Below are 20246 nucleotides of genomic sequence, written 5' to 3'. Positions count from 1 at the left end.
TTAATTAACTGGCATATTTGAAGAGAATGCCATTAGGGAAAAAAATCCCCTACTTGTGCAACTCTGGTGCTCCATTCCCTGATGACTGTGGGAAGGTCATAATTATTCAGAAATTATACCAGAACTGATACTTAGAGCTACTCACTAAGCAAAGTTTAAAAAAAAAAAAACCCAAACACCATCACTTCCAATCAAACCAAACCAAAATCCCATATATTCTGCTCCCCTTCTCCAACTGGTAGCAATGGTTTACATAATTTTCACAGGACTTGCTTCTGAACAGTAGCAGTAGAATAATCTTTTTTATTCACTCCGAACACTTATCCCTGTCAGTACTCATATCTTAAATGAGTACTATTTTTGCTCTTCTACTAGAACAGGAGTACAGTTTGTTGTAATCCCAAAGAAGGTCATTCTTCTATGTGGATTGAATCTCCAGCAGTTTCTGACACAGCTTTACAGAAATTTGTTATGGCATATTTTATGCCTAGGCCTGCATCCTACAGTCCTTTTTGTAAGAGAGAAATATACACTGGGAAAAGTATAAAAAAATGATAGGTATTATGAAAGCAAGGTCCATCTCTGGGACTGAGGGATCAGCTTTTTGTCTCATTTGGGTTGTCCAGAGGCTCCTTCCTTACAATCACAGGGTAACTGCTCGATCAAGTTATACAACCAACAGATATGCAAACTCTGCCCCTTCTGTTTTAACAGTATTAATACAGAAACAGCTATTCAGTATAAAATTTTCAACATCATCTTAGCCTGTGGCCTTGCCAGATTTTCTCCATAGTGGTAACTATAAAATAAAATACTTTCCACTTTATAACTGATACTAGCTGTGCTTTTATTATCAGATTAACTAGACCAATATCTCACTCTGAAAGGCATCACTGCCAGTCTATATTTCCCTTTGAAACAGCCAGGTAAAGATCAGAGGTACTCAGCTACCAGGTCCTCAGCAGAACACAAATAATTGGCTGGAAAAGTTTAAATTCAAACACTGAACTCAGTATGGAAACAGATTCTTTGGAAGCTTCAGGTATGTCTTCAGTAATTCCTACTGTGAGTTGACTGCCAACAGACTTCACACTGGTAGCTGCCCTTGACCTTGAGTGTTTCTCAGCCAGGATGTGGCACTGGTCTGCACCCAGGAGCTACCACCCCACCCTTTCTTTTGTAATGTATAGACCAGCTAAAGAACTAAAACCTGTGAATATTCTAACAAAGCAAGATGTCTTCATATTAAAACAAAATTCTCCTGGTTTTTAAGAAAATTAGCTAAAGTAAAAAAACCCAAAAAACCAGAAAACACTGAAGTTTGTGTTTTCAGTGCCTGAGCTCATGCTCAGTATTCTATGACACACAAGTATTTTTGCTGTGCAGGCCTGTAGAGACCTTACTGTTTTCTTAACTATATTTTTTATGTTCCTTCAAATCTAAAAGTCTTATTTTTAGTTATGTATTGTAACTGTGACATCACTGGGCACTGATGGCAGATCCATCCCCTACCTTTTTCATTGAAGCTCATTTTTCTGTGACAACAGTGTAATATAATAGCTGCTGAAAGGAGGACAAAAGGCAAAGCAGGGTAAGTGGGTGACCCAGAGATGTCACATGAAACAGCTGATTTCTAGTACAGATTGGAACTGAAATAAGGTTGAATTTCAAGTTTTAGGTCATATTCTGACACAGAGAAGAGCTGATGCAATTCCTACCACAAAACACAATTTGTGGTCAGTAAAACACACTATATTACATAATTTTAAAAACAGAAAACCAGAGATATGGTTAAAAATTTGCAAAAAAAATACATTCCGACCACAAAATTCATTTCAGTTTTGTGACTACTTTTTTACTCATATATAAAAGCTTAGTAGAGGCATGAGATTTGGTTGGCTGATAGGTCCCTATTTCATTGAAAGAGAAGTAGCTCCTTTTTCTTAGAAGGTCATAGAAAAAAAGACAAACTAAACGTCATATGCTGAAAGTAACTGCTTCTATAATACACTGGTGTAGAGCAGATGATGCCTACTTGCAAGCAGACAAAACATCTCAGGAAATTCGTCAGCAACCCTAATGAAGGACTAGAATTCTTAAAAGATTTGGAAAAACAACATTTAATTGTCAAGTAGAGTGCTACCTGGAGGATATCCCTAAATTTATTGGTCACATGGTCCCCTCTGCTAGTCAAAAGTATTAGTGCATTTCAAATTTGATGTTCATTGGCAAAAAAAGCAGCATTATTGAAGCTTGGTAAGATGCCCTATAGAACTGTACTTCAACAAAGGGACTCTAGTATCTTGCAATGTTCTCTTAAAACATTTCAGTTGACAATACCACAGCAGCATTTTTACAAAGAATAGAGTCCAGTGCCTTGAGTAAGAGAATGGAAATTGCCAGACACAAAGGCAGAGGAGCTACGCAGCATAGAAAGGAGAATATAATCTGTCAAAACATGGGTTTACCAGAACTAATACTTTTTCCAAAACTAGGGATCAAGTCCTTAAAAATGAGAAGAATTAGAAAAAAAAAATTAGAATATTACAAAAGCTGAACCAACATCAGGTAAAATTCCATTAAAAATATTTACCTTATTTTGAAATCGTATAACTACCATCCTAATTCAAAGCAAGAAACACTACTCTGGAATGATTTTTATTGCATTTCTATTATGTGACCAACTCTTTACAGTTTTTAGTGATTTTACTGAAATCATGATGACAATAATTAACAGTAATTAAAGATGACAGTCTCCCATTAACAGAATTATATCCTAACACATGATATTGGAGATAAGTGGGTGGCACAGGGAAGAAAACTTCCAATTCATGCATGGACAAATTTAATTAAAGCTATTTCTTCTAGCAGCATATAAAAATAAACTCAAGGAATACCAGAAAGTACTAAAATTATACACAATACATTTTATACTATAACTAGCAACTAATAGCAGGAATTTGGCTGCAGATAACTCAAAGCAGGCAAGTTGTTGTATGGATACACTGGACTAACAAATGCATAGAAGACACTGGTGTTTATATTGTTTTATTTATTGACCTAGCAGAAACATTTTGCCAGAAGAAATACTTAAAACAAGAAAAATGACCACAATTACCAAAAAGCCACAGGAACACTCATGGAAAAACAGAGTGCTAGTACTAAGCTCAAGAGAGCACCACATATAAACACTTTAAGCAGCACAGAAGAGGAACCAATTTCTGTTCTTTATCTCACCATTGAAAATTAAGGGATGTACATGTCAGTGTTGTAAAGTGTCATAAAGAATACAGGCTTAATCTAAAAGAATTGAACTGTAAGTTCAAGGTCCTTCTCCAACTACCATGTATGAGACCTGTAAACATTCCTGTTTTGTTTTTTTTTAAACACTTCAGCCATTTCCCATCAGAAATAGGACACTGAAGAGCAGATAGACTTTGTCTCATCTACAAGCTCATGACTCCCAAACAACTCTTGATCAGTAATTAAAAATATTTTACAGACACTTAGAGCTTCCTTAAGGATTACAAGAAAACACTTAACTACTCCAACCAGCTATTATCAAAGTAAAGCTGTTTTGTTCAAGGCCAGCTAGAAGGTGAGCTGAGAAGAGCAGGTGGGTGCATAGGGGAAGTTTCCAGTCTCAGGCAATGCTTGGACAGCGAACCAAAACTTCCAAAGTGTGTCCTTGATCTGCATCAGCTGCCCTGCTGCAGCCCCGTGATGTTCAGCACCTGTGCAGGTACTCCAGAGACATGAGAATGAGAATTAGCTGCAATTACAGGCCAATGCCCACTGCAGTCAAGGAACTGAGCTGCTGCCAGAAATACCATTTGGCTGTTCTTCAGATAACAGAAATTTGTAACTGGAGAAAACCCTGCCTTTCACTTCCCTGTATTTGAAGAAATTACACTGTTTCTATCTGCCACTGTTACACATTTTCACCTGAAAAGTTGACGCCCAAAATGTGATAGACACACAAAATATAACTACTTCCCTAAATACTGATAGGAAAAAAAGTTTAAAAACAATATTTAAAATTATAAATATGTAGCACATGTTCTACCTAAATTTCAAAAGCAAGTGCCTTTTTTTTAATTTTCAAGTAGTTCAATTTTTGGACACTCAGATACTCCATCTTATTTAAAGATGCCTTCTTTCCACCAAACAAGTTCTGTTTAGTAATAAGTATTCAAACTTTATATTTTTAATAAAGCAACAGCCCTGATATTGTTTCTATGCCAATCTGCAGCCTGGATCAAGCTGTAACTCCACTTACAATGAAAAAGTTATTTCACCTGTGACAGCTTGTGTATGAAAACAGTCTTAATCATGTGCCCAGCGCTGGGGTCCCTGACACAGGAAGGACAGGGACCTGCTGGAGTGAGCCCCGAGAAGGGATGAAGATACTCAGAGGGCTGCAGCACCTCATCTGTGAAGACAGGCTGTGGGAGTTGGGGCTCTTCTGCACCTAAGAATAGTCTGGGGAGAGCTTACAGCACCTTCCAGTATGTAAAGGGGCTACAAGGGACCTGGAGAGAGACTTTTTACAAGGAAATGGAGTGATAGGACAAAGGGTAATGCCTTTAAACTGACAGAGGGCAGGTTCGGTGTAGTAGACATTAGAAAGAAATGCTTTACTGAGAGGGTGGTGAGACACTGGAACAGGTTGAGCTGAGAATGTCCATCCCTGGAACTGCTCAAGGCCAGGTTAGATGGGGGTCTGAGCAACCCAGTCTGGTGGAAGGTGTTCCAACCTATGGCAGGGGGGCTGGAACTGGATGTTCTCTAAGGTCCCTTCCAATGTGAACCATTTTATGATGTGATTTTATGATACAGAAGTGGGGAGGGCAAAGGCAAGAACAACATGTTGGAATTCAGTAAGGTACATAGCATTTAAGCTTTTTGGTTTCTACATATAGAAATCTCTTGGCTAAATTTTCATTCAAAATGTGGCTTTTCATTTGATTATGAGGCTTTTAAAGTAATATTTTTTTTTTCATGTAATGAAAAAAAAAAGGCTGTTAGAATCAAATAAGCTATTACCAGACTAATTAAACAGCAACTGAAAAAAAGAAAGAGGGAAAAAAAAAAAAGGACAACACCTCAAGAATCCTACAGTTTAAAGGAGCCGGAAAGGAACGGGAAACGTATGTTTTGTCAGTCCCAGCGTGAAGCTCAAAGCAGGTGCTTTACAACACTAATCCCCTCTGCAATCTCCAGTCATTGGGGAATCCAGCACGGGTGGCAGCCTCCTCCTAACAGAGATTGCACTGTGGTTTTGAGGATAGAGGAACTAAGTAATGACATTTAACTGTCAAAGATTTAAGACAGGAGATTTTAAGGACTGATTAATAACGACATAGGAAAAAAGGTCTGTTATCATTTTGAACTATTTGGCATAATTTTTACATACTAAACAACCTGAGGCACTGAAATTACTGCCAGTAACTTTATTCCAGGTGTAAATCATAAGTCTGATGATGATAAGGGTAGATCAACAGTGAATAATATGCACACCATATTATCTAACGATTTTTCTAAAGCAGACCAATGTGACTCTGAACCAAGAGCCTGCTTTAAAAGAGTTTTATCAGAAGTTAACTGTTTTATTAGAAGCTATGTAAAATTTTTAAAAACCTTAAGAGGATATTTATAATATGGTTAAGAGAAATAAAGATTTTTACACTATATTAAAACATTTAAAAGCAGAAAGTGAAAAGTAAAAGCAATAATAACTGCATAAATATTTTAAAGGCAATGTAGCATAAAGAGGAAAACAGGAATGCTTATACAGGAAATAACATGTGAAACAAGCTGCAATGGGCTAGAGCTAATGAAATGGAAATTCTACCTGAGAATTAGGGAGAAAAATGGCAAGGAGGATAATCAAACAGACAATGGAAGAAAAAAAGTGTCTTAATGGGGAAGGAGAGAAACCAAACAAAGAACTCTCAGTGAAGCTTTTTGGCACACATACAGTTAATATGACAGCAAATCTCACTTTTAAACACAAAACACTAAGAGAAAACCCCTCAATTTCATAGGCATTAGAGTGTACTTGAATCCACTTTCAAGTTACCCAACAACTTCAAATGTGCTTGAAAACTTTAAAATGGTTTTCAAATATATGCAACAGTCTGTCTGAGAAAATTAAGCACTACTGTTGTGAGACCAGATCTCAATTATATTCTGTAACATTACTGAAGTGCATGGTGTAAGTCAGAAGGTTTGTATTAAGTAAACTAAGAAATACATAATCCTGAATAAACTGCCACTCTGGACAATTGGATCAAGTAAGAATAAGGTAATCAAGCCTACCCATCTGCTGTAAGCAAACGCACAGTTTCCATTAACACACCCAAACTCCACATACCAACCCCTAATTTTAGTCAGATACTGCTCTGAGTCTGAGTAACTTGTCAGTCAATAGTACCTGTCACACATCCGTGATAAATACAATTCAAAGAACACTCAACTGCCAAAATGTAAAATAACTCAGTTCCTTCTCCAGAGCCTGTCAGACTGCCTCCCCCTCTCCTCACTCCCTGTACATTTGCTAAACCTGGGGGCTGCTGCCTGCTTTCTGCTGAATGCCAAAATTGGTGAATTTAACAATGACACTTAGAATAATCATTAACAGAGATCACAAACTGGGTCTTGTGTAGGCTTAGAAACAGATTACACAATAGATTTTTCCAAGCAGGAAGAAAAGCCCCCCAGCTTTTCTGTGATCAAACCTGATGCGTTTTACACTCCAATGCAACCTAAAGCAAATACCCAGTGCCCATGAAGGAACTCTGGTTAAAGTTATAAGCACATCCTTACTTGTCTGAAGCAAACATTTATTTTGAAATTAACAAAAACTTACATAAACCTTCCTTGAGGACAACCCCGGTTTAGTTTTCTAAATTCTCTACTCTATTTAAAATTAGAACTAGGAGGGGTAAGTCTTTTTTCATAGGAAGAACTTAAACAGCATAGGTCACACTGAGCCTGAGATGCAAACTAAGGTCCTGAATGGCTGATCAAGGTCCAAATCATCTCAAATTGTCACACATCGTTACAAGATATGCAAAAAATGTTTTCACCAGAAATCAACTGGGCTTTTGTGGTTTTCTTGAGAGCAATTTCTTAATAGACTTCAGTAGACAGCAAGCCTATCTCTAGTACAGGGTATTTTTTGTATGTATTTGTTTTGGGTTTTTTTTTGGGGGGGGGGGGGTAGGGTTTTTGTTTGGTTGGTTTGGGTTTTTTCTTGTTTGATTGTTTGGGATTTTTTTATATCCACTGGGAAAAAACCTCCAATTCAGTGCACAGTTTTCCTCAATGATCAACCAGCACACAAACAATGATTTGGTAAGAAAATAAAGGAATATATTTAGAACTAGGTCAGTAAATTGCTTAGCAGTCAACGCTGGCCATCTCAAATGCTAAGGACAATTATGAGCAGTTCTCTGTTAGGAAATAAAAATTGCTTTCTAGCAATGAAAATTTCGACTCAAACAAAGTAGAAAGCCAACTATGCCCATTTAAAAATACATGTTTTCAACATCTAAGAAGACTGAATATACATTATACTTGTATGTTTGTCAGGAGTTAAGTGCATAATGGCTTCCCATTTAACCCAAAGATTATTCCTGCATAATCCAACATTATTTCCTCACATCACATTTGTCTGAAAACATACACATTTGCTTCAACAGATGTCTTCAGTCTCCAGTCATACTAACCTCCAGTCCCACAAAGGAATTCTAGTAAGAACTGAAAATGTACCTATTAGCAAAAGTGTCCCTATTGCTTGGCTGCCAGAAAAGCTGATATTCTGCTGATAATTTCCACCCCTCTCACACAGGAGGAAGAGTGAACTGCAGTGTGGAATACATTTAAATTGGAGGCTCCAAGAAATCTGTAAATTTACAGGGCACAAACAAGTTGATTGGCTGTATTAGCTCTGAATCCAGGACTGACTCCCTACTACATGTCCAGAAGCCCTGGACATATTAAGACATCTTACTCCCAGCAAATTTTTCAAAATATTAATTATTCTGGTTACATTTTCCCTTTTTAACAGAAGATTTAAGGTGCAATGAAAGCAGCTTGTTCTAATTTCTTCCATTTAACTACAAGCTTTGAAATGCTTTGTTCCTTAAGATACATTAATGATTACTGAGTTTCCAACAATATGAAATAAGAAAAGTTATGCAGTGAAATGTATGCTGAAAATTTTGCTTTTGAGAGGATGTGTAATATTCTGATTCAAAAGCCATAAAAATCTTAATTTTGTACTGGGACAAGAACAATTCAGTTTTTATTGCATGCAAACAACTTTAGGACAGTCCTCTGTGGATCAATTTTTGGATTTTAAGGCACTTTATATAAAGTCAGCGTAACAGGAGCAAAAGGTATAAAAGTATTATGGGAATAGGTTAGAAGAAAGGTTCCATTGTTACAACTATTTTGTCTGGAAAATTTTTTCGAAGAAAAACTTATTACACCCAAAGAACAGACATCCCATTGTTTTTTTGTTGGCTTTGATAATTTTGTTCAAGTTTTCTTTCCAATAGGACTTGAATGAACACAGGACACCTTTGAAACATCATGGACACTGTTACACATTCACTTTAAATATAAAAGTAGCAACAGAATTTGGTTCTACAGGCTGTGTGAAGCCACATAACTGGTAGATTTAATCCAAAATGCAAACTAAAAACCTTCCATAAAAATCTTTAAAATTAAAAAGTGCTTCCAATTGGTAGGCTTCTACAATCAGAAAAGTCCCAAATGGACAATTTTAAAATTAGTTTTTAAATTTTAAACTTCATGTATAATTTTTCTTCATGAAATTCAGATCATTATCAGTAACAAGAGCAATTATGAAAATTGACACAAAACTGTCACTTCCACTACTGATAACAATGCAGAGTCAGATCCCACCCCTAAGTTTAACTATACTTTTATTAAAGAAAACTGCATTGGCAAGTTATAGCAGAAATGGTACCACATGATTTGTATGCACATTATGTGGAATTGATTAAAGGATGTGCAGATGTGGCTTTAAAACACCATGCACTCCAAGTGCCATTTATCTCAGTTTTATCACTTTAGACAGGGTGGTGCACACAGAGGGCAGCTCTGTGAGGCTGCTGAGACTCTGCTTTACCTTTATGAGGTGTCCACCCCCAGCACAAAGGTTAGAGCACAAAAGCCACCTCCCCCAGATGAACATCTTGTCTACATATGATGCAAATAACCCTGTATCTATTAAATATTGCTGGTATTCACTTATTCTGTGTGGTTTACAGTGCAGTTTCAGTAATTAATTGTTTGATAGCACATGGAATTAATTTTACAGAAGTCTCGATTATTTATTAGACGCTTCAAATAGAAATGGAAATGAAAATTTTCCACAGAAACAGATAATACTTAATTTTTACCTTAAAATGTATTTCACAGCAACCATCACAAAACAGTATGTATGAATAAAAATTTGAGGGCATCCATTTTTGCTTCCTTGAAAGGGCATGCACATTACTCCATGAGTCAGTAAAAGCAATGTAAAAATTCCAGCTGACTACCTTCCTACAATTTCGTGGTATTTTTAGCTCAACATAAAGTCCCCTCTAGAGACATTGTACAGTCATGCCCTCAGATATTTCACATGCAGTGTGAAAACTTAACATCCTCACTGTTTCCAGCAGAAGAACCCGTACATACACTCTTCATATTGGCAAAGGGTCTATATGAAGGTAAAAACAACCCAAAAAAGTCAAGAAAGGAGGAGTGACAGAGAGCAAAGAGTAAAGGCAGTAGCAAGGTAAAATACACTCTCTGATAGAAAGTGCTACATAGTAAGTGGAGAGTTAATAAGCCTGTCATCATGTTAAAGGCAGCAGGAATAATAACTAAATAACCTCATTTAAACCTGCTTTTGGTCAAATATTAAAACCACTCTGCATGAGTTCCTTTGGTAGATATGTTAAAAAACCATCAGTCTATGTCCGGCAATGTCTGAATGTCTTCCAAAAGATCTAGCAAAACAGTACAAGAAGTAATACAACAACAGAGCCATTTGTACCAATATCAGTCCTTTGATAATTCAGGTGATTATCTAATGCTAACATATGAAAGTTTTCATAATTTGATATATACAAGAGGCCTAGGTTCATTAAGAACAGAACTGCTGCTTGTCCTTGAGGAAGATGGCCTTGGTTCTATTTTTTGAGGCAACACTTCTAGAAAGGAACAGTGGATGGGTTTCAGAGCTAACAATTAAGTGTACAAGTCATTAAGCAATATTAAATAGCAGCAGGCTCAGAATTTTCTAGTAGAAGTTGGAAACTTTTGGCAAGACGGATGACTATGAGCTCCAGGAGTCAGGCCATGCACCTACGGAGTCCATGTGGCTTGGCAGGAACATAACAGCCCAAACACAGGGTTGATACCTGTTCTCACCCCTTCAGGTTACCAAATTATAATTGGCTAATGGGGGAGAAAAGGGAACAACAAGCATTTTCATCTCCTTTAAATCTCAACTGAGGTTTATCCATTAGATCAAAACCCAACTATGACCCACAAGCAGGATAGAAGGTGCCTGCTGACCATGGGAAATTCCATTTATTGGATTGGAAGGACTAAAAAAAGTTTTGAAGGTCTTTTGCATGGAAATATTTCCACAAAGGTACAAATAAGCCTTCCATTTTAAAATTTAAATTCACTCAGAGACATAACACAGTTCATCACTACTATGGAAGCATCTCAGAAGAAAATTAAGATGTCTCCTCTATACACCTTTCCTCCCAGGAAGACTTTGCTCACTTCTAACAACAAGGAGTGATTGTACCTTAAATATTGACTGAATTTAAATGTGCTAAAGAATGAAAGAAAATTAAGATTTAAATAAACATATGTGCTCAGACTGAATAAGTTCACCATCCTTAAAATACCTACTTAGGTGGATGGTGCAAGATGCATTCAAAGGTGTAGATTATAGTTACACAGAAAATACAGAAGGAATAAACCAGATTAATTTTCTGCTGCAGAATATACTAAGAGGAAAAAACCAGTATCATGAAATGTGACTTTGAGATTTTTTGGTATGCTTTTATAATCAGAATAGGCTAGTTTCAGAGTATAATAAAATATTATTACTCCCAAAAAGGCAAACTCAGCACATGTAAAGGAAATTATGCTTCAAATGCATCAAGTTCTTGGATAGTATTAGAAATTTGGTAAGTGACAATTATCCTGGGATTTTTGTATTTTTAACATAATGTTGTTATAATGCAGGAAGATTACTACAAACATGTTGTAAGGATGTGTTAGAAATGACACTGTTCAACATTTTCATAAACACCACAGAAGATGAATAGCAAGGTCACACAGTTTGTTAAAAGCTGTACTCATTGTCAATTCAAACTTGTCAAAAAAGGCTAGAGAAAAATCTCACAGTACTGAGCAAGTTAATTCAATCTATTAGAGCTTTCCAAAAGCTGATAAATGTAAAGAAATGTGGGTGAAATAGCTGTCTGTGTACATTTATTAATTCTATCTTATTCAGAAGGTATGGACTGCTGCTGAGCTTCTAACTGAAGATTTAGAAATGAATAAAACATTCTTTTAGCATGCCAGTGTTTTTAATACTGCATGCAGTTGCAGTCATCCATCTTTAACAGTTTGCTAAAACATGGTAAGAATAATTTAAAACACCATTAACACCAAAAACTTTGAGTTAACAGAAGTAAAAGTACTACTAATAGGCATGCTAGCACCAAGTATTAAAATGTTTGCCTTAGTAACTAAAAAGAAAAGAAGGGGCATAAAGAGAGTTTACAGTAAGAATATTGTTCTTGAACTTGAAAAAAAAAAAGACATTTAAAATAATATTGTAATATTTTTATGCTACAGCAAGGTCAATAATTTTTTGGTCCCACAAGAACCAAAGAATGACAGAATCACAGAATAATATTCACCACAAGGGACAGTCACTTCTGCTAGTCTAATCCCCCACTACATAAACCCAGCTGCTCTCCAGTCAAAATATTTCCAATTACAGAGATTTCACAGCCCCTTCTGGAATCCTGTTTCAGCTTTTAACCACTTTTATGGTGAAAATATTTTCGCCTTGTGTACAATTGCAATCTCCACAGTTACCAAGTCATATTGGTTACTTCTCATTCACCCATTGTGGTTCTCTGAGAAGAGCATGGCTCTGTGCTCTACACCCTCCCGTCAGTTAGTCAAGGATCAAATCTCCCCTCAACCTTCCTTCCTTTAGGCCAAACAAATCCAGTTCTTTCAGCCTCCTTTGTACATCATGAGGTAAATGGTTGCTGTTCTGCATGCTGAGTTTGGTCTGTACTACTTCTGAAGCTTTTGGCTCTGCTTCCCTTTTAATTACAGAATGGATAATTTTTTATTCTTCTTTTAGCTCAGTCACAATTCTGCAAAGCAACAGTCTAGCAACAGTTTTTAGCAACTGTGGTTAGACAGAAGTATTTTCAGGTCAATTATTTTTCAAGACAAACACACGATGGATTCTTTCTAAAATGAAAGTGCCAAGCTCTTCTCCTTTAAGATATAAATTGCCCAACTAAACAAAGATCTTTCACCACCTTTGAAGAACATGCAAATTTCTATCTAAATACTCAGATATTTTCATCACAGAAACACTACCACTGACATTTTTTGCCCTGAAGAACACTATGTAAAAGTGGAATCTGAAATACCTTCCATGATCCCTCACACAAGATGAACAAGCGGCACACAGAAAAAATGGACACAGTTAACATAAATCATCTTTGAAAAAAAGTCAAAGCATCTTCCACAAAATCTAAAGTAATTTAAATAATGACAAATCAAATCTGTCAAAAAACATTTGCTGCTCTGGAAGGCAAAGGAGAAGGATGGACAATGAGATATGTGAAACACGTTATGGTCTACAGGAAGCATCAGTTTGAGTGAACATAGTATCAGGGTGTTCTCACCCTTCTTCCCACACAATTTTCAGTATGTCTTGCAAAACATCTTGAAAATAACTTTTGAAAAGCATGAACAGACATTACCAGTTCCAGCCAGTCAGCAACCAAGCCATTAAAGTAACCTTTACATTCTAATTCTGCCATTGCAGATCAGAACAGAGTTTTATATGTATTTTGTTCAAAATATGTCTTGAGTTCATGGACACATTGGCATCTGGACTACTTCTATGCTCTGACAAAACAATATTAAGGGATTTTTGTCATCAACACTGGTATCAACACATTTTCCTAATGAAAAACATCTCCCCCCTGAGTATTCATAATCTGCCTACAGAATGAATTACTATTATTTTCTACCTGTAACTACACGCTGTATTACAGTTATGGTTTTGAACACTCAACAGTAAATATGAACTGGTAGCTCTGAAGTCTAGTGATGAACATTTACTGTTTGTTCTAATCTATGCAGCTTTTACAGCTGCTTTCTCTGACTGAAGTGCTGAGATGGAAATAAAAATGTTTCCCCAAGCCTCACCTTGTTTTTGTGGCTGACCCTGTCAGGGCCCTGAACGTACTTCATCACCCTGGGCCTTTGGCTGCCAGAAGGGCTCCATATGGAGGGATGCATCCTGAAAACACCATCCAGATCTGCTTCCCTCCTTGCTGTAAAAACACTAAATTCATGATACCTAATAACCCTCTGTGTCACCTTGATTGCAAGTGGCCTGTCAATGCACAAAGATCCTAAGGGAGCTCTCCATGCAGATATCCCATGATGAGTTCCTTCAGCTGCATTTGTTTCACAAGGTCAAGCCTCCATCCAAGATCACAAACCACAGCAGTTATTCCATGTCTGTAACAGCTGCTTAAACTGAAATTGTAATTTTCCTAGAAGCCTTATATCATTCCAATACAACTAAGTTTTCAGTTGATGATGGCAATAAGTGACAATCAATTCAAGGGCATAATGTTCAGCTACCTTTGTACTCTGGAAAGATCAGTGCAGCAGCAGCATAGCTCAGATCCCCAGGAGAGCCTGTTGCTGACTAAAGACTCACTACCCCAGCAGGCCAATCACTCTCACTGAGCCAATGTTTTCAGCACAAGCAGATAACACACAGCAATGGTGCCACACCACTTGCATTTAGCATGGATTAGGCTCTTTTGGTGCTTGTTATTTTCCACCAGTGGGTCAAAAGTCACCTGCATTTCTGATTTCTACACACTGCTCTTGAACAACTGCCAACAGTCTACAGTTGTGACAAAGGGCATAGTTTTGCAGTACCTGAATGAAGAAAAGAGAGCAGCTATTCTGACACTGAGCAGGCTCAGCTGACAGTCCTGTGGCTGCTGAACAAGTGCTCAGTGCAGAGGGACACCAACCTGGGAAGTCAACACACCAGAATCCAGATCATCGAGGCATATGACAGGACAACCACACAGCTGCAACCCAGCTGAGGCAACAGCCAAGGCCACAGGAGCCTAAAGACAGCTCCTGAATCAAAGGGGAACCCCAACACACTCACAGCTCTTTCCACAGCACTCTGAGTCACGATTACGTGGCTGCACCATACTCAAGATGAACTTGAGTACCTGCAGCCAAATGAACTGCTGGAGGACGGGGTATGGGGGCCATGACACCTCCTATCCTACAAGTACCCACTGCTCCTTCTTTTGGTGATGTTGGAGATAACGGTGTCAGCAACGGCAGTCAGTAAAATTCTGACATTCTTATTTCCTATTCACAAGACTTTAACATAATTGTTAAAAATCAATTGCATCTTTTTCCAACTGTGTTGCTTAGGTAAATCTGTAAGCAACCCAGACAACAAAGCTCCTTACAGTTCAGGATACACAGGACAAAGGTTCTGATCTGGCATGACATTGTTGCTTGCTAAAAATTTCCTTTTAATTCTGCAAACATTACATATTTCATATGATTCAGGTACAGAAAGTGCTTTGGAATTAACTTTATAAGTAAGATTGCAATTTTTATTTTCAATAAAGTACTAACAGTATAGTCCACAAGGTTTCACATACTTTTTAGAAGCAAGATTGAGTTCAAATATGGTACCTATACCATCTCAAAATTTCAAAAATTTTATGGAATTGGTGATCAAGAAATTTTTTTTCTATTTCAACAAACGATATCTATGAGAAACACCCAAGGGGCTTATGCCCCTACCCCCTGTCCTTGACCTTGAAGTTTTAGCTCTCACAGTTGGCAAGAGGAAGACTTCTACTAGAAATTTAATCCTATATTACAACAGATGATGCAAAAGGACAACTGTAAAAGCAGCATGCATTGGGACAAACAGTAATAATGTGTCATTAGCCTTCAGAATTACCAGCTAATTTTTACTGCCATTAATTTTGTATGTATTGCTCTGACAGGCTTCAATTTGGAAGCATCAGTACTGGTAGCACCAGCACAGCTGGTGATATGAGGTACACATAAAAAACCCAAAGGAACTTCTGAGGTACATATGAAAAACCCAAAGGAACTTCTGCACACTTCAGGATGTATGAAGGAGATGCTTTGCTCTCCCAGTGCCAAGAAACTCCTCTGGGCTATAATACCAGAAACCCATTTCATTTCCTGCCACCTGAAAAATGAAAAACAATCAATCTCGCAGTAATTCTTTAATTGCTTACAATAAACTCTACTCTCATAATCCACTGAAAAACTGTAATCTACCAAACAGAAAAAAACTGTATCACCCAAAAAACCCCTAAACCACAAACCCCTTTAATCTCTACTACTGTATTATTCAGTACACCAAAAATGTAGGTCTTGGGAAAGTAAATTTCAGAACAGTTTCTTAAAATCCATGGTTTCCACAATTATGTATTACATTGGAGGAAAGGCAGAATAAGGACTTCAATGACATGAACCTTGTTATCATATTGAGACAAAGGATTAAGGATAATCATTGCAATATTTCATCATTCTAATTCCAGCCTTCGATTGTTTTCCTAACTTGAACCTTTAAAAGATGGTGCTTTTCCCTTCCAAAAGGCAGCACCTAACTGGAAATTAAGATGATTTGTACAGAGTGAAAAGCAAAGGCTTGTCCAGAGGTCTGGCAGTTCCATGTATATTCCCTTGAAAACGAGCATAGTCCTTATTTGAAATCAAGGGAATTTTACTGCATTTCTTCCCCAGTCAGAGATCAAAATTAGTTTTCTAGATTATCCAAAATTATCCACTGCGACTTCAGACAGAGCAGGCTATGGCTCTTTTAAAAGGTAAAGAGAAATTATGATTTTTAAATACTTGAACATCCATGTTCCTACTTAAAAGAACAGACTTCTGAACAGTTGGGGTTTATAAACTTCCAAAGGAAATTTTTTTCAGTGTATGGAATATTAATTTAAAATTTATTTCCAGTACTGACATCCAGCCTATAGCAGTGAAAGCTGAGAAGCAAAGGTAATTAAGAACAGTACCAGCTATGTTTCTTGCATATAAATACCATTGTTCAAGATGTGCTCATCCCAGCTAATACATGTTCTGCCTTCATAAAGTTCTAAACCAGAAACACCCCACAGCAGATATTAAAAAAAGGACTGGTTGCTTAAGAGCCAGCTAAAAAAATACACCCAAAACCCCTCCAACACAAAGGAAAATTGTACTACGTAAAAAAATACAGAACAAGAGATACACGCTCGATATCGTACAGAAGCGTCAAACCAACATGTATTTTCAAATTATATAAAATGTAATTTGCAATGCACTAATTCTATAAACCCAAAAGAACATATTCCGTGAAGAACTGAACATTCAGAACTGCATAACACGGCAGGCACACAAGAGCTTGCTTGTTAAAGCCAAACCGCATCTCTTCTAGGAAATGCCTTCTAAATACATAAAGGATATTTTCATAGTAAGCGTCACATCTCCTTCCCCCTCCTTCTCTGACACTTCCAATTCTTTTACAAGCTGCAGTGCACTTTAAGGCAGATCTATCTGAACAATTCAAACAAAAAAAGGCTTTGAAGCACACCAAAGGTTTGCCCTTATTCTCTAGAAACGGTATAGGGATAACTTGGCTCTTCCCTGCCCCCCTCAGTACCTTTCTGGGGTAGTGACTTCACATCCTTTGACATCAGCACAGCTTGGAAGGGGGATGGGAGAGTTACGGCAGAAAGCTGTAAAACCTGCTTTTAACTATGTATGCAATGCCACCATGAATTCTTAAATCTTACCCGAACACATTTAACAGAAAATGGGTTTTGCTCTCCGCCGGTTTTACCGCGGCTGTAACAAACCGAGAGGGACTGAGCTACAAAGGACTTCCTGCTCCCCTTCTCCGAGCTCCACAATAGCCATTTATTCGCTCGTCAGAGGGTCGCGATTCACTCTCACACGCACAATAACTCACCTCTAATATGCAAAAGGGCCACGGGCTGGAACGGCCCATTGGAATTGGCTGCGTCAACCACCATCCTGCTGCCAGCTCTGTTACATGTCAACATCTAGGCTCCAGCAGGCACGGCACTGTATTCCTTAAGGCAAGAAACCAGCCTCCATTTTAGTTTAAAAAAAGACAGAAACTGAACGCTCTGCAGCTGGAGGGAACTGGCTGGGGAGTGATGTCAGCGGGCGGGAGGAGCCCCATTGGCCGACGGCAGCAACTTCAAATGACACCGAGGAGGCCGCGAATGAGCGCGGCCGGTGCGGGGCTCCCCCCGCGCCCGCGCTGGCCCCGGCCCCGCGCCGCCCGCGGCTGGGGCGGAGCGGCTGCGGAGATGACGGCCCTGCTGCGTTGGGTTTGGGTTTTTTATTATTGCCAGGATGATCTCATTGCTGCTGTTGTACCCCCGCCCCCTCGATAATATTCAGTAGCACCTGCTAGAAAGAGCGCATGCAGTTTTATTTTTCCTCTTTCCTTAGCCTTTCCTTCAGTACGGTTTCTCAGGATTATCAAACCAAGGTTTAATTTAACCGTGGAAAAACACAGCACTGGGGGTAACATCTACAACTTCAGCTTTCAAGAGCCATAACAAAAGGTAGTTGGTTTACAGTAAGATACAGGTCCTTAGATTATTACTGTTGATTTAGAAATATAAAACCTCATAAACATGCCTTGCACTGTTTCACCACTGGTTACTAGTATGTACATAACAAATAAAAATACATATATATGACAAGCAGCAGATGAAAACCTCATGTTTCATGCTGAATATGTCTTTTCATCTAGAAATGGACCTGGATACTTCTATCAATCTAGAAATGGATCTGCCTTCAGTTTATGTTAATGTTCCTAAATTTGGATGTTGCAAAATACTGGTTTTCCTTTCTAAAAAGATCAGTAATTATAAATAACTTTTAAAACTATTACTGAAGAGTAAATAAAATTACTAAGAAGCAATATATAAGCATATGGAAGCATGATGTCAGAGGTACAATAAAAAAAGCATAGCTAGCAATTTCTGATCTTGTTAGTTTGACTGGTTAAGGTATTTACAACAAAACTGTGAGCAGCCTTTTTTTGGTCATATGAGACTTGCACATTTATTTTTACAATGAGCTATTTGAAGGACCATTTTGTCTGCTGGGAGTGATGTTCAGAGAAACTGGCACTGTTACTTGTGCTGTCTCCAGATCTGTCCTGCCCAAATACTGTAGGTCACATACTAGTGCAAATGAGTATGTAGATTACTGAATCTATGACACTGTCTTAACTTCTATCTGCTCAAAAAAGAAAAAAAAAAAAAAAGGCTGCACATCAGAAGACATTTTTTCATTAAGTAACTTGCTGATGAAAATTTGAAATAAAAACAAATTATAGGGCATATGTGTACCTGGTTAGAAAAATTACATCACACTACAATAATATACTGTCAAAGGTGAGTTAGAGCTGTACTGGATATTATTCAATTGGTGAAGGGAAAAGACTAACTGGGATATAAAAAAGAAGAATATCATCCATAAGACACACAAAGAAATCAATTGGATTTAATGATTGCTGACAAGGCCCAATTTGAAGTAGTACATCCTGGATGTAAACCTGATGAGAAAGCCCAAAGACAACAAATCTTTAAAATATTACTTAGTTTAAAAAAATAAAGCTCCTCTGTTTGATGTGGTGTGTGGGTTGTTTGTTTGTTGGTTTGTTTGTTTGTTTTTAAATAGAATGGACCTGACTGAGAATACCCAAGTATTTTAAAGAATAATTATGGAGGTGGAAGGAATTAATTTTTCTACATTCACTACAAACATTAAATGCATCCTACCTCAAAGAAGATTAGGTTAGAAATTAAATGAAATCCTCTCACAATAAGCACACTTAAAAAAAAAAAAAAAGACTGCAAGGTTTCTAGTAATTTAAAAAATGACCAAACATAATGTGTCACATAAATGAAGTTGATCCTGCTTTTGACAACATCAAAACAAATCACATGAACTTTTTAGACCTCTTCTCTAAGACTACAAAGATTCAAATCCTTTGTCCTTACAATGTAGGCAAAACCAGGGAAGGTGTATCCCCAAAAAAGTCACGTTTTTTATCTATATATCCCTTAAGTATACCTTAGAATCATAGGATCATCAAGGTTGGAACAGACCTTTAAAGTCACCAAGTTCAATGTGAGTTTTAGCCTTCCAAAATAAAAAGCTACCATAGACATATGCCTTTAAAAAAACTAGATTAAAACCAAGACTGACCTCTATCAAGGTTTTGTACAAGATTTTGATGGATGAAGGAAAAAACAAAACAATTTGGGTATTTTTTGAAGTATTTTCACATGCAGGATCTTGTAGCAAATTCTGTTTCTTTCCCTGATATTAAAGCAGAATTAGATTATTTTATAGTAATAAACCACAGTACAAAGTTGCAAAAAATAAGGTTTAAAATTCCAGTTTATCTGGTAACTATATATTTAAGAACAGCTGCTCTATCACTCCTCTCTACTCGTGTCTGCTTTAATGGGCAGCTGCTGCTTATGTCTCTCTGAAACTCCTTACAAAGATGAAATGGCCAGGAAGGCTGTCCCTGTGGCCATGGACACAATTTCACAACAGAGCAAAAAGGGAACATTAGTTACAGTGACATTTCCTAATTTATACATAAGCATGACTTTTATTGTTGGAGGTTTATTAGCAAATTTTAGGTAGTGCTTTAAGAGTAAAGCCCCCTAAAAAGTTCTTCATTAGACAAAGTAAACGTGACATTCACAGGACTAGCAGTCCTATTGGCAGATAGGACTCAGTCACATCCAGGAAGTTTTCTCTTGCAGAAATGTTCTCATTTCTTCTTTTTT

At 37.4% G+C, this 20246-nt stretch overlaps 1 protein-coding gene across 3 annotated transcripts in view; it reads right to left on the bottom strand.

Moving 5' to 3' along the window:
• PPP2R5C (protein phosphatase 2 regulatory subunit B'gamma) overlaps positions 1-20246 on the bottom strand; it is a 71275-nt gene that overhangs the window by 24691 nt on the left and 26338 nt on the right. Inside the window, exon 1 of one of the 3 annotated variants that reach the window (XM_066551373.1) lies at positions 17366-17591. The exons of the other annotated variants lie outside the window; for them this stretch is intronic. Within the exon in view, the coding sequence (XP_066407470.1) occupies positions 17366-17459 (94 nt within the window). The 5' untranslated portion in view covers positions 17460-17591. Of the gene's footprint in view, positions 1-17365; positions 17592-20246 lie in introns of those variants that run through there. 3 annotated transcript variants of the gene reach the window in all.

This window comes from Molothrus aeneus, chromosome 6 (genome assembly GCF_037042795.1).
Source record: "Molothrus aeneus isolate 106 chromosome 6, BPBGC_Maene_1.0, whole genome shotgun sequence".
In the NCBI taxonomy this organism is placed as follows: Eukaryota; Metazoa; Chordata; class Aves; order Passeriformes; family Icteridae; genus Molothrus; species Molothrus aeneus.
This window is presented reverse-complemented; position numbering and strand designations above follow the sequence as displayed.